Source organism: Cervus elaphus, chromosome 27, assembly GCF_910594005.1.
Source record: "Cervus elaphus chromosome 27, mCerEla1.1, whole genome shotgun sequence".
In the NCBI taxonomy this organism is placed as follows: Eukaryota; Metazoa; Chordata; class Mammalia; order Artiodactyla; family Cervidae; genus Cervus; species Cervus elaphus.
This window is the reverse complement of record NC_057841.1, coordinates 38,714,573-38,728,261: the sequence shown is the minus strand read 5'-3', so window position 1 is coordinate 38,728,261 and position 13,689 is coordinate 38,714,573. Positions and strand designations below refer to the sequence as shown.

Below are 13,689 nucleotides of genomic sequence, written 5' to 3'. Positions count from 1 at the left end.
GGAGATTAAGTATCAAGAAACAAGATGTTCTAAGGATTAGAAGGTAGACAGTGGCTTCTAATAAAGTGGTAATGAAATTACTAAGGTTACAGTATAGTTGGTCTAATAACTGAAACACTAGTTATCTTTTCAAAGACAGATAAGTAATTCAACCTGTATTATAGTTTTTTGTTCTTTTTTTTTACTACTTCCTAAGCTCAGATCTTACATTTGCAAATATTTACACAAAGTCATTAGTTAGCTTAATCTCTTAAGCAATCATACTTTGCTTGGGCCAATAGTAAATTTTCTTTTTATTCTGTAGCCCAAGAATATATCGTGGCCTGGAATAATCCACAGTAGTTAAGGTACATGCATATCAAGAGTCATTTGCCTGTGATGAAGCCAGAGGATAATCTAAGCTGCACCATTTGCCACCAGCCAAAAACAAGTGTATCCTTTAGAACAATACCTTTTCTGAGCCCATAAGTGGCTGCACTGTTTTCCTTCAAACCAGGAATTCAGTTAAGTGATAATCAGTGGCTGGATGGCCTGTTAGTGACTTCACCTCAACCTGTGAGAAGGACTTGAATGTAAGCAATAATACAGGAAGCAAGATAATTTAAGAATACCAAAGAAACAACAAGGGAACCACAATGCTAATTGTCTCAAGAAGCCACCTCGCCTTCAGTTTAGAGGGTGTCCACCAACGCAAGGCAAATGGTGCCTGGAGCGAAGTTTCAGGACCTTGATTCAACCCAGGTCCGCTCTTGGGAATGAAAACCAAAACTCAACGTTAAAAGCATTTGAAAATTCTATAATAGAGCTAGAGATTTGGAAATAGAACTATCTAGACAAACTGGGGGTAAGAGGAGAGATGGCTCTGGCCTCTAAGTCCAGGTTTCACAAATCGAGAAGCAGGGAAGCCAGCCAATTACTCAATTTCCCTACACATGCTTGCGGGATAAACGGACTCAATAGAGGCTGGTCTTTTTCATGATGCGAAGAAACTCATCCTCGTTCACTTCGCCGTCTCCATCTCGGTCGGCTTCGTCAATCATTTCCTGGAGCTCTTCATCCGTGAGGTTTTCTCCCAATTCTTTGGCCACACGCTTTAGGTTTTTGAAAGAGATCTTCCCGGTCTCGTCATCATCAAAGAGCCTGAACGCCTTCAGGATTTCTTCCTTGGTGTCTTTCTCAGCCATCTTCTGAGTCATCACGGCCAAGAAGTCGTTGAAGCTGATCTTCCCCGTGCCTTCTTTGTCCACGTCGGCGATCATCCTCTTCATCTCCTCCTTCCTGGGTTCAAAGCCCAGCGCCCTCATGGCCACCTTGAGTTCCTTCACGTCGATGGTGCCGCTGCCGTCGGCATCGAAGAGGTCGAACGCTTCGCGAACTTCTTGCTTTTGCTCTTCAGTGAGTTCGGGCTTAGGCCCCACCTTTCTTTTCTGGCTGATGGAGGTCACGGTGGGCTTCTTGAAGCCGGAAGCCATCCTGCGACGACTGCGGCGGTTGCTCCTTAACGCTAGTGTTCACCGCGCAGGCGCTCGGGCGCCCGCCAGGAACGCGGGCTCGGGGCCTCGGCCCAAGCCTTCCCAACTGCGTCCCCTGTGGTACCCAGGAGACCCTGCTCGCTAAGCCCGCCCCATCCGCCAGACCTGCCGTACGTTACAGTCACAGTCCCCCGGTTATTACCCACTTTCCTCGAGCTGAGACCTGAGCGGGCAAGAACTGCCTGTAACCACGTGGTCTCCTCAAACGAGCTGGCACTGGCTCTTTCCAGGCCATTTGTCAGCATTCATAGGGTCAAGTTTATAGGTTTATTTGAAGGTTTTTCCTCTCTCCTTTTCCGTACAAACTAAAAAACAAACAAAAAACACCAAAAACAAAAAAACCACCCGCTTGGTCTGAGGGTCCATTTAGCATACTCAGGATTGAGTTTGATCCCTTGGCATAAAATGTGCGGGAAGAAAGAATATTAAAAGTCACACCACGTGTTCAACTCGATGTAAATGGAAAACAGATAACATGGAAAAAGTTATGTAGAAAATTTGTAGGACTTTGTCTCCTGACATTACACTCAACAATAATAAAAACATCACCAGCTTATTTGGCATATGCTGAAATATGAAATGCACTATCCGAATAGAAGACTTACTTTTAGTGTTTCAATTCTAAGTGCTCGGTATAATTGCGTTTGAATAACAGTCATTATTCTATTCAGGAGGCTTTGATTTGGAGAGAGGGGAGCAGCAAGCCTGCTTTCTGGTATTCTGTTTTTTTGTTTTGGTGTTTTTTTAAAAGAAACTCTGGCGGCATATTACTCTCACTGTTTGTCATCCAGTAGAGGCTGTGCTGAAACCCACACTCTGCCCGGGTATTGGACACAGGAGGAGGTCAGGCAGAGTGTGTTGGGCCTCAAAATTGCCTCCTGAGAACAAAGGGTGAGAGGGAAATAGATGCTTTGCAGGTGAAAAGAAAGAGCAAATTCATCAAGTAAGCTCATAAGGGAACTGTGTTTAAAACTGTTTTGTAGGCCTAGGACTCAGTTATTTTTGTCTGATCCAAGTCTGGACATCTTCAGGGTTTCTCCTTCACATAAGTTAAAAAATGAGTGTTTCTTTCTAAATAATTAGAAACAATTCAAATAAACTGTTACTGCTTTTGGTGGTTAAAAAAAGAATTGCTCTGAATTTCTTTAAATGGTTAAAAAAACAGAAAACTGACAATTTTAGCATTCTTTTTTTAAAAAACCCCTCCGTTTATCACTGTTTGACCAGTGATAAGAAAGGGCACTTTCAAGAGTTTTAATTGAAGAGTTTTTGTATCTCCAGCTTCTAGAACAGTGCTTGACATATATTAAGTAGAGTAATAAATATTTGCTGAGTTAAATAAATGACATTAATGTTGGGCTTAAAGTATTTCTTTTTTTAAAAAAAAAACTTCTGAAATGTCAAAATGAAACGAAAACCCGCAAAGATTAAATTATGTTAACAGACTTTTACAAATTGTTTTTTAAATTACTGATCAGATATTGTTTTACATGACATGTTTAACTAGCCAGATCTCACTACCTGCCCCAGCGATATGTGACATAATGGACAGAGGGCCTGGGTACAGGGTTTCTAAAGGTCAAGGCAAAATACCTGGGATGTTCCTCCCAATAACTCCACCTCTAGCAGATGTTGTCACAGGTGGTGTCAACTCAAAATAGACTCTGGCAGGGCTAGACACTGCCACTGCTCATCTTCCAACCCTGCAAATCCTCCTACTTTCTTTACCAGGTCTAAAAGCCTGGGATCTTATCCCAAACCTTATTATTTCTGTGACCTTGAGAAAGCCACTTAACCTCCCAGCCTCAGCTGAGACATCCGCAAAATAGGCATAATTATAGAGCTTCCTACTAGGCGCCTGTGAGTGTTGAATGAACTACTCCATGGACAGTTACTATAGGGAGCTACTCCAGGGGCCATCCCGGGCTGGGTGACTATTAGTTGAATGTGAATTCCTCCCAGACCTTGTGCATTTCTTTTGACACCCACTCTTCTGCCCAAATTCAAGCCAAGCTATGATGTGTTGGAAAAAAACTGAGGGATAGAAGCTGCTTTATATAGAGCTACATTTGGGCCAAGCTGAGCTCAAAGCAAAACAGTTGTCATAGTTTCCAGATGTGTGGGATCAGCGGTCACAACCAAGGGCCACCAAGAGTTCCCTTCACAGAAAACAGCACCCTTGGCCAAAGTCAGCTCTTGGTGGGGAGTTACTTTATGTTCATAGTCAGTGATCTGGTTTTAAAAAGAAGGGAAGCTTACATTGAGTGTGTGCCTAGCACTGGGCTTCCTCATCTCATCTGTTGTCTTATAAAATCCTTGAAATCATTTCTCATTTTGCAGAGGAAAAAAAAAAGAGGCCCGGGAGGACTTGTCACATATCCAGTGGTGCAATGATGGCTGTGGGATTTAAACCTTGGCTGGTCTGAGTCTGATGCTGAGGCTTCGTTCACCACACCATGCTGCTTTCTCCAAAAGCTGAGGTCATTACCAAAATGCAGGATCACTGGGAAGTTATGATACTGAGTTTCTGCCCTAAGTCCAACAACGATTTAGCATCTTGCCTAGAAAGATTAACAGGAGTTTGTGGGATCTCAGACAGCGTCCCTTTCCACATTGAGTCCCTGAAAGAAAGAGCAATATGTCTGGAGATTACCTTTGTTCTTCAATTCTGTTTCACCTCGTCCCCTTTGGGTACAAGTTAGTGAGAAGCAGTTTGGACAAAGTGTTTTTGGTTGGCATTAGTCAGAGTCTATATAATGCTTGTGAAAATCAGCTTCAATGTTTTAAAGTCACTTTTCAAAATCAAAGAAGGCTGACCTAAAATGAATGAGATATTCTGGAAAATCAATGGCTAGGGGTGGTTTTGTGCTCTGCTCTCAACATTTTCTGTACCACAGTGTCCTAGGTATTATGCTCAGTTGTTGATTATTTAAGATGGGGAGAGGAGGCAAGGTGGTTGTTTAGATCTGGTCATGGAAGATTAGCAGCTAGAAGGTGGGGGGAAAGAGCTACTGGAATTCCACAGCAGGGTCTGGAGTCAGTTGAGAGCAAGAGAAAGGACCCACACAGCTTGCTTATTCTAGTTATTTGGTTTTCCATCTGACTTGCATGGCATGAATAAGGTGAGGCACAGGAGCCTTTTAAAATTTAAGTTGCGCTCAGCAAAGTCAGCAAATTCCAGGTGCCACCCAAGGCAGAAAATATGCATAATAAAATTGCTTTATTGCTGCCTATTTACTTTCCAACAAATGCAGAACAGAAAGAATGCCAATGCTTGATGAGTCTACATAAGCAGGATAACTGTGTGTGTAGGGGGTGGCCCCCAAACCAATAATAACAGAACGAAACTATTTATTCGTGACTACATGGGGCTATTTACAAGAAATAGACTCAGCAGCAAGTTTTACAATCCCGGTGGTCTCAGAGTGGGAATACGAAGTCTAGTCCAGTGACTCAACCCAGGCCTTTTTGGCAAGCCCAGAAACAGACTTAAAGTGTCCAGCCAAGGGCTACATAATTTCTCATTCCACGAACCCCAGAAATAAAGAACTACTCCTCTCAGATACAAAGGCAGACTGTGTTTTAGAAAAGAATTTACCAGAATCTCACACTGCTTCTCAAACTTTCACCCGGATACTCCTAATAGCAAAGGAAATCTAAAACACTCCCATGGGATCTAGGGGAACATTTGGAAGAAGCCTACACCAAGAATGAAATGTCTTTATAATCCTGTGTTTGGTCTTTTTAAAAAGTAAATTTTGCTTTCTGTTTCATTGCACACTTGCTGGTTTTAGTATAGTTTTAAATGACTGATCATTGAGCAAATTTGATTCCTTTCAAGAAAAAATGCACTATGCTTATTTGGTGACTTTAAGTATACCTCCAGGGACTAGAATGTGGGCTTCTCAGGTGGCTCAGTGGTAAAGAATCCACCTGCCAGTGCAGGAGATGCAAGAGACTCAGGTTCAATCCCTGGGTTGGAAAGATTCCTTGGAGAAGGAAATGACTACCGACTCCATTAGTCTTGCCTGGGAAATCCAATGGACAGAGGAGCCTGGTAGGCTACAGTTCATGGGGTCATAAAGAGTACGACATGACTGAGCACTCACACACAGCATAGGGACTAGAATAACCTTGTATGTTTTAGCAAATTCAAATCTAAATGTGGAGTTTGCAGTGAAAAACATGAAGATGCCAATGTTCCCTACACTTCCCCAGCCAAGATCTGCTCCACTCATACATCATTTGGATTTGGGTTTTGAAGAAGAAAGAAGGAAATAAGGAGGAGAAGAAGGAAGATCAATGAATCCCCAGAGCATGTGGAACTTATGGGCTAAAATGAATTGCATCCATTGAAAGAATGGCTGCCTTCTCTTCCCAGAGGCCATAGCAGCCCTACTTAGATATTGTTCTGTGGGTAACAAGCTGAGAAAGACACAATCTGTGTTGACATAAATAAAGCAGAACCTCAAGGGTTTTATGATCCAGCACTTGACCACCCTGTAAGAAGTCTCTGGAGAGCTCCCCCAAGTCCAGGCACACAACAGAAAATGCAGAACCAAGAGGAATGAGAATGGCTTAGCTGGATTTTTTAAATATCTCATAGACTAAGCTATTAAATTTCTTCTTTGATCCACCTTCTTTCATTATCCAAGGCCCCTGAGACTTCAGCATCAGAAGCTGACTCTTCTGTTAACTAAGAATTTTCTGCTTACCAGACGGGGAAAGGTCAAAAGCCCACGGGGGTGTTAGTGACACAGAATGCGCAAAGTGGCCTGCATGGTTCAGGATGTATTTAGGGATTAGCGGTGACCTGGGAAGTTCATACCCTTTTAAAAGACCTTGAAATTAAACAAAACAAAACAAAACAAAATAACCGCGCAAGCCCAAGAAAACAGGTCTTGTGAAAAGCAGGTCAGGCAGAACCTGGTGTTTGTCCAGTCCTTGTATTGATCACTGGAGTTCAACTAGTAAGGACACTTCTCAGAGAAAAGGACAGACAGAGGGAAAATTAAAATCTGGCCTCAAGCCTGTTCATGCCTAGCTGCTTTAGCACAGTATCAATATCTTTTTTTTTTAATTGGAGAATAATTATGTTGTGTTGGTTTCTGCTGTACAACAACACAAATCAGCCACAAAGTATACACATCGCCCCTCCCTCTCAAGCCTCCATCCCACCCCCCTCATCCCACCCTTCCAGGTCATCACTAGAGCACGGAGCTGAGCTCCCTGCGCTATTCAGATGCTTCCTGCTAGCTATGTATGTTACACACGGTAGTGGATATATGCCAATGCCACTCTCTCAACTCGTCCCACCCTCTCCTTCCCCTGCTGTGTCCTGAGTCCGTTCTCTACGTCTCTGTCTATCTCTGCCCTGCAAATAGGTTCGCATCACTATCTTTATCCAAGGATGGACCCAGCTATGGGGCCCGCCCATAGGAACAGTGAACTGCAGATGGAGCCATCACCTGGGTGATTCTCTCCCCTGAGCCACCGTGGAAGGAGAAGCACCCAGTCTGCCTGTCACATACCTGTGGCTTTTTCCACCAGCACCCCCTTGGGAAGAGAGGACTCGCCCTTGTGATTGGCAGTGAGGCCGATCCAGCTAGGGTCCCAGAGGCTACTCCTGGGCCCCAAGCTTGGACCCTGGGGAAGTGGAACAGCGGGAACTGTGCCCCTCCTCCACACAGGACACGACTTCCCTGTTATCAGTTCCCCAGAAGTCTGTTCCCCGACTTACTGAGAATGGGAGAAACCAAATGAAAGTGCCAGGAGATGGTACAGAAAATGCATCCTTATGGGAAGAAAGGCTTTGCATTAACAAAAAATATGAGAAGTGGGTTTTTACCAAAAGTCACTTTCGTGCCTGCAATATAGAGTTATTTATAGTTACTGCTTTATTGGCAAGTTTATATTGCCAATAAAACAATATTGGCAGCATAGATTATATTATAATACTATATTTTATATTATATTGTATTATATTTGGGCATGGTGCTGGATATACTGCATCTTCTCCCTTATTTATTTATTTTTGGCCTCACCATGCAGCATTTGGGAACCTAACATCCCCACCAGTGACTGAACCCATGGCCCCCTGCAGTAGAAGCAGAACCTTAACCACTGGACATCCAGGGAAGTTCCTGCAATATACACTTAAAAAGAAGCTGCTGAACTGAATTACAGTGCCACTGCATCTCAAAGCTTAGCAGTTGTGACAGCAAACAAAATGTTCAAGGAAACCAATAGGTTATATGAGTCTCTTCTGAAGCAGCCACTAGAAATCCCTTCATCAACAAGTAATCATACTCCCGCTCTCGCCTGTGATGCCGCTAAATAGAAAAGGGGTGCAGTCAGGGCAGGAGGAGATGATGTCCCCTCTTCCTTTCTCCAGTTGGCAATTGACCATCCCCATGGAGGTTTCTCATTTAGATGTTGGCGAAAACGTCTCTTGAAACTCAGTAGGTTCATCACCCAGAATGCTGGTCCCCCTCCTTTCCTTCAAGTTCTATATTTTCATCCACACAGCCCTTTCCAAATTCCTTTGGTTCCTGGATCATTCTTATCTGAAATCCATGTTCTCTCTCTCTCTTTTTTTTTTCCTTTGGCATAGGTCAGGGTTCCTTTTTCCCTGAGTGTGGTGCATGGGACAAAGCTTAGAACGGAAACAGCAGTGGTTTACTCATGGTATTGTTTTCACTTACATCTCATAAAAATGTTGGTCTGTCAGGGTGACTTAAAGCTTCAGTGCATAGTGGGAGACCATAGTTAGTTAATTTGAAAGCTCCACATCCTCTAAAAATATCATAGAGGCATTTTTCAGTAATATTTTAAGGATAACAGATGGGCATCAGGCAAGGGGGAAAAGTTGGCTCTCAGATGTAAACTTCCACTTCAAACTCATCCATCAAGTCAGGTTGAAAAAGGTGAGGAAGATACATATTTCACTGCAGACCTGTCTTTGTGACCTTATCAAGATTGTGAATATTTAGCAAATCTTAAGAAAGTAATAGATATTATTTAGCTGTCTTTATAATTTAAAACCGTGAATATCCTAGGTTCACAACACAGTCAAGTTTTAGAGACTAAGACATAAACTCTTTTAGGCTTACACATTGTTCAAAATAAAGGAAAGAACGCCTTAGAAACCCGGGTTCATCAGGATTAATTTAGAATGCAGAAAAACAAATACATTTAGCACGGGGGAACTCCCGGCATTTACAAGACTGGGGTTAACGGCTAGATAAATGGAATAGGATTAAGAACATATTCGGAAACTATTCTTCATCTTAGTGAACAGAGATGTTTTTCTTCTGTTGTCATTGTACTTCGGCGGGCGCATCCCCAACAGGAGAAGCCAAGGGGTGCAGCTCTAGGGTACATTATAATCTGAAACAAGTTGTCTCAATTATGTCAGCGGTCTGTATATACGGGGTGATCCTGTGGCCCAAGTGCACAGGCGTCTGAGTGATGAGGGGCTTGAGCATGGCCCAGGGCCCTAGGTACCGCCTTCCAATGTAAGCCCCGCCCACTATTAGTCACATGACCGCAGGCCTGATAAGTTTCAAGTTCTGTAACACAGGGTGGTTAAACTCACAGGGTTGCAGTGGTGATTACATGAGATAATGGGTGTCAAGTGTTTAACACAATGGTCCGCCTAAATGCTCAGGAAATGTTGCATGTTATGGTTTACAAAACATTTTTACGGACGCATATACTACCTTGGTTCACTTCTCAGAAGGCCGACGAGGTATGTTTTCCTGTTGCCATTTTCTCAGTGAATCACCTGAGGTTAGAGATTCTCAGCTGGTTTCAGATTCACTCAGAAGACTCAGCCCATCTGCTCAGACATTTTTCCACCTCCATCCCCCCAACCCACCCCTCTACCCCACCTCATCCTACCCCACCCCATCTCATGTCCCACCCCTGTCTTTTGACCACAAAGCAGCTGAGCTACTTATTTTAGACCTTATGGATGTGAGAGTTGGACTATAAAGAAAGCTGAGCACAGAAGAATTGATGCTTTTGGACTGTGGTGTTGGAGAAGACTCTTGAGAGTCCCTTGGACTGCAAGGAGATCCAACCAGTCCATCCTAAAGGAGATCAGTCCTGGGTGTTCATTGGAAGGACCGATGTTGAAGCTGAAACTCCAATACTTTGGCCACCTGATGTGAAGAGCCAACTCATTTGAAAAGATCCTGATGCTGGGAAAGATTGAGGGCAGGAGGAGAAGGGGACGACAGAGGATGAGATGGTTGGATGGCATCACCGACTCAATGGATATGAGTTTGGGTAAACTCCGGGAGTTGGTGATGGACAGGGAGACCTGGCATGCTGTGGTTCATGGGGTCGCAAAGAGTTGGACATGACTGAGCGACTGAACTGAACTGAACTGAAAAGTCCTAGACAAAAAAAAAAAGTCCTAGACAACATCAAAGCTCACACTTTCCCTCAATCAAATCTAACATAATGCATAAAGCCTGGGCTAAAAAAAAAAAAACAAAAAAAAAAAACCTAGGTTCTAATCCAGCTCTGCCACTTCCAGAGTGGCAGGCTGCCACTGGTCAGGCTGCCCCACCCAGCTGTCATCCCCTTGTTCTTCTTGGTGTGGCACCAACTTCCTGTCATACAGGCACTTGGAAGCAACCACTGAGTCAAGGCTCTGTCCAGTTTAGTCACTTAATATTCATTAGCTACAAAGTTTAATTATTCAGCCAGTGGTAAAGAACCTGCCAGCCCATGCAGGAGACACCAGAGATGAGGTGTTCAGTCCCTGGGTCAGGAAGATCCCCTGGAGGAGGGAATGGCAACCCACTCCGTTATTCTTATCTGGAGAATTCCATGGACAGAGGAGCCTGGTGGGCTACAGTCCATGTGATCACAAAGTGTCCAACACGACTGAGCAACTAACACATCACTTTAAATGCAAACAATGACCTAGTTGCTAAATGTCCCACTCCATTCAGTCACTAGATTACCAGACAGGTAGGTCCACCTACAGCCCCAGAACCCAATTCACCCCAGAGGTGGGGGAGCTTGCCCCACCGACTGTCCTGAGAAACAGCGATAGGCATTAGGTAAACATTCGCTGCTTAAAAGGTTGTCCTGAAGTGGGTTTTTGCAGATAATCTCTCTTTGTTTCATCACCATGGCCTTCTCTTCCAAGAGATTATCTGCCTGTGGAATTTATCCTTTAAAAATAATCACAAAGAGAAGAAAGCAGGAAAAAGTTATTCGTGATATTTGTTACGTGAGCCTTAGGGACAAAACTCTGTTCTCTCTCCCCATCAATAACTTACACTTTCAAACATTAAGGATTCCTTCTGGACTATTTTAAGGAGCGAATTTATTAGTTCTATAGCATCTTGTAATCCTGAGGTATTTAAGAAAACTACATTCTTTGGATTCTGAAACTCTGGCTGTTTCCCCGAGCTACTTCAAACAATGCAACTTTCGCTGACGGGGCACTTCGTGGGCCAGCAGTGTTGTTGAATTGTAAGTAAATAATCTTGAAACAAATCCGTAGTTGACACACTGTCATATTATGTTTACTGCTCCAGAGGAGGGATTTATTCTGAGGATATTGAAAAATTCCATTGCTGGTTGGGGGAAGTGACAATTGGGATCACTCATAAATTAAAGTGACTGCCCTCTGTAGCATAGATATGGTCCAAAACATTGAACACACACTAAAATGTCATATGCGAAATAGAACAGTGCTGGATAGAAACAGGTAACGTCACTAAATAAAAACAGATACTGTAGAAATGACAGATGTTTAAATTGCCAAGTTTGGCTAGAGCTAGAGATGTTCTTCTCTCAGGATTAATAAACATGGGACTTCTAAAGTGAAGCAGAAAAATGAACTTCAAGTTCATCCTGCTTTGGTTTAGCATAGATTTCATGATGTAATAGAGGTGGCTTTTTTTTCCCCCTAAATGACTTAATATTTAACGAGGCTGCTATCTGCTTTCTTGTAAGAAGGGCATTAGTACTGTAACTTTCTAGAAACCAGGACCTGCTCTGCTGTCTCTCCCAGGCCTGGTTCTCTTAGGTGTTGGCCTGGTTTTGCAGATACAGGTGTTGGTGAGGGAAGGCCGTTTAATGGGGTGTAGGGACAAAGGGATCAAGATTGCCAAGAGAAATATTAATAACGTCAGATTTGCAGTTGACACCATACTTGTGGCAGAAAGCGAAGAAGAACTAAAGAGCCTCTTGATGAAAGTGAAAGAGGAGAGTGAAAAAGTTTGACTTAAAATTCAACATTCAGAAAACTAAGATCATAGCATCTGGTCCCATCACTTCATGGCAAATAGATAGGGAAACAATGGAAACTGTGACAAACTTTATTTTTGGGGGGCTCCAAAATCACTGCAGATGGTGACTGCAGCCACGAAATTAAAAGACACTTGCTCCTTGGAAGAAAAGTTATGACAAACCTAGACAGCATATTAAAAAGCAGGGACATTACTTTGTCAACAAAGGTCTGTCTAGTCAAGGCTATGGTTTTTCCAGTAGTCATGTATGGATGTGAGAGTTGGACTGTAAAGAAGGCTGAGTGCTGAAGAATTGATTCTTTTGAACTGTGGTGTTGGAGAAGACTCTTGAGAGTCCCTTGAACTGCAAGGAGATCCAACCAGTCCATCCTACAGGACATCAGTCCTGAATATTCATTGGAAGGACAGATGTTGAAGCTGAAACTCCAATACTTTGGCCACCTGATGCGAAGAGCCAACTCATTTGAAAAGACCCTGATACTGGGATTGATTAAAGGCAGGAGGAGAAGGGTATGACAGAGGATGAGATGGTTGGATGGCATCACCAACTCAATGGACATGGGTTTGGGTGAACTCCAGGAGTTGGTGATGGACAGGGAAGACTGGTGTGCTGTAGTCCATGGGGTTGCAAAGAGTCAGACACAACTGAGCAACTGAACTGAACTGAACTGAAATGAGGGACAAAGGCTGAGGAAGGAAGGGTCCTTTATGTCAGCAGCAACTTCTCTAGGCTCTTGTTTTTGTTGTTCAGTCACTAAGTCATCTCCCACTCTTTGCGACCCCATGGGCTGCAGCACGCCAGGCTTCCCTGTCCTTCGCTATCTCCCAGTTCAGTTCATTTCAGTCACTAAGTCATGTCCGACTCTTTGTGACCCCAAGAACCACAGCATGCCAGGCCTCCCTGTCCATCACCAACTCCTGGAGTTCACCCAAACTCATGTCCATTGAGTTGGTGATGCCATCCAACCATCTCATCCTCTGTCATCCCCTTCTCCTCTTGCCTTCAGTCTTTCCCAGCATCAGGGTCTTTTCAAATGAGTTGGCTCTTCGCATCAGGTGGCCAAAGTATTGGAGTTTCAGCTTCAGCATTAGTCCTTCCAATGAACACCCAGGACTGATCTCCTTTAGGATGGACTGGTTGGATCTCCTTGCAGTCCAAGGGACTCTCAAGAGTCTTCTCCAACACCACAGTTCAAAAGCATCAATTCTTTGGCGCTCAGCTTTCTTTATGGCCCAACTCTCATATCTGCACATGACTCCTGGAAAAACCATAGCTTTGACTATACTGACCTTTGTCAGCAAAATGATGTCTTTGCTTTTTAATATGCTGTCTAAGTCTGTCATAGTTTTTCTTCCAAGGAGTAAGCGTCTTTTAATTTCATGCTGCAGTCAGTGTCTGCAATGATTTTGGAGCCCAAGAGAAAAAAATGTGTCCCTGTTTCCACTTTTCCCCTTCAATTCTCTAGGCTAACTCCATCTAAATCCCAGCCACTTGCAATACAGAAAGTCAAGAACAAAAAAGGATTAAACTACAACATTCCCTTGTGCATATAACAAACTTCCTCTGATACATTTTACAGTCTCTTAAATAGAATGTGTGCCTTTTTTTTTTTTTTTTTTTTGACCAGACCATGTGGCATCTTAGTTTCCTAGTGAGGGATGGAAGCCAACCCCCTGCATTGGGAGTGTGGAGTCTTTATCATTGGACCACCAGGGAAGTCCCCAGTGTGTGCTTTTTGGAGATGATCACTCTACATTTTAATGTAATGATGGCCGTAGAGATAGGAGAAAACAGTTCTTTAGTGCTCAACCTCTTTCTGGTCCAACTTTCACATCTGTACATGACTACTGGAAAAACCATTGCTTTGACTGTATGTACC

At 43.4% G+C, this 13,689-nt stretch overlaps 1 protein-coding gene across 1 annotated transcript; it reads right to left on the bottom strand.

Annotated features, from left to right (window-relative positions):
- Positions 1-780: 780 nt before the first annotated feature.
- On the bottom strand, positions 781-1,673 carry CETN1 (centrin 1). The gene has a single exon (XM_043889287.1). The coding sequence runs from the start codon at positions 1,470-1,472 to the stop codon at positions 954-956; it is 519 nt and encodes a 172-aa protein (XP_043745222.1). The 5' UTR covers positions 1,473-1,673; the 3' UTR covers positions 781-953.
- Positions 1,674-13,689: the final 12,016 nt, after the last annotated feature.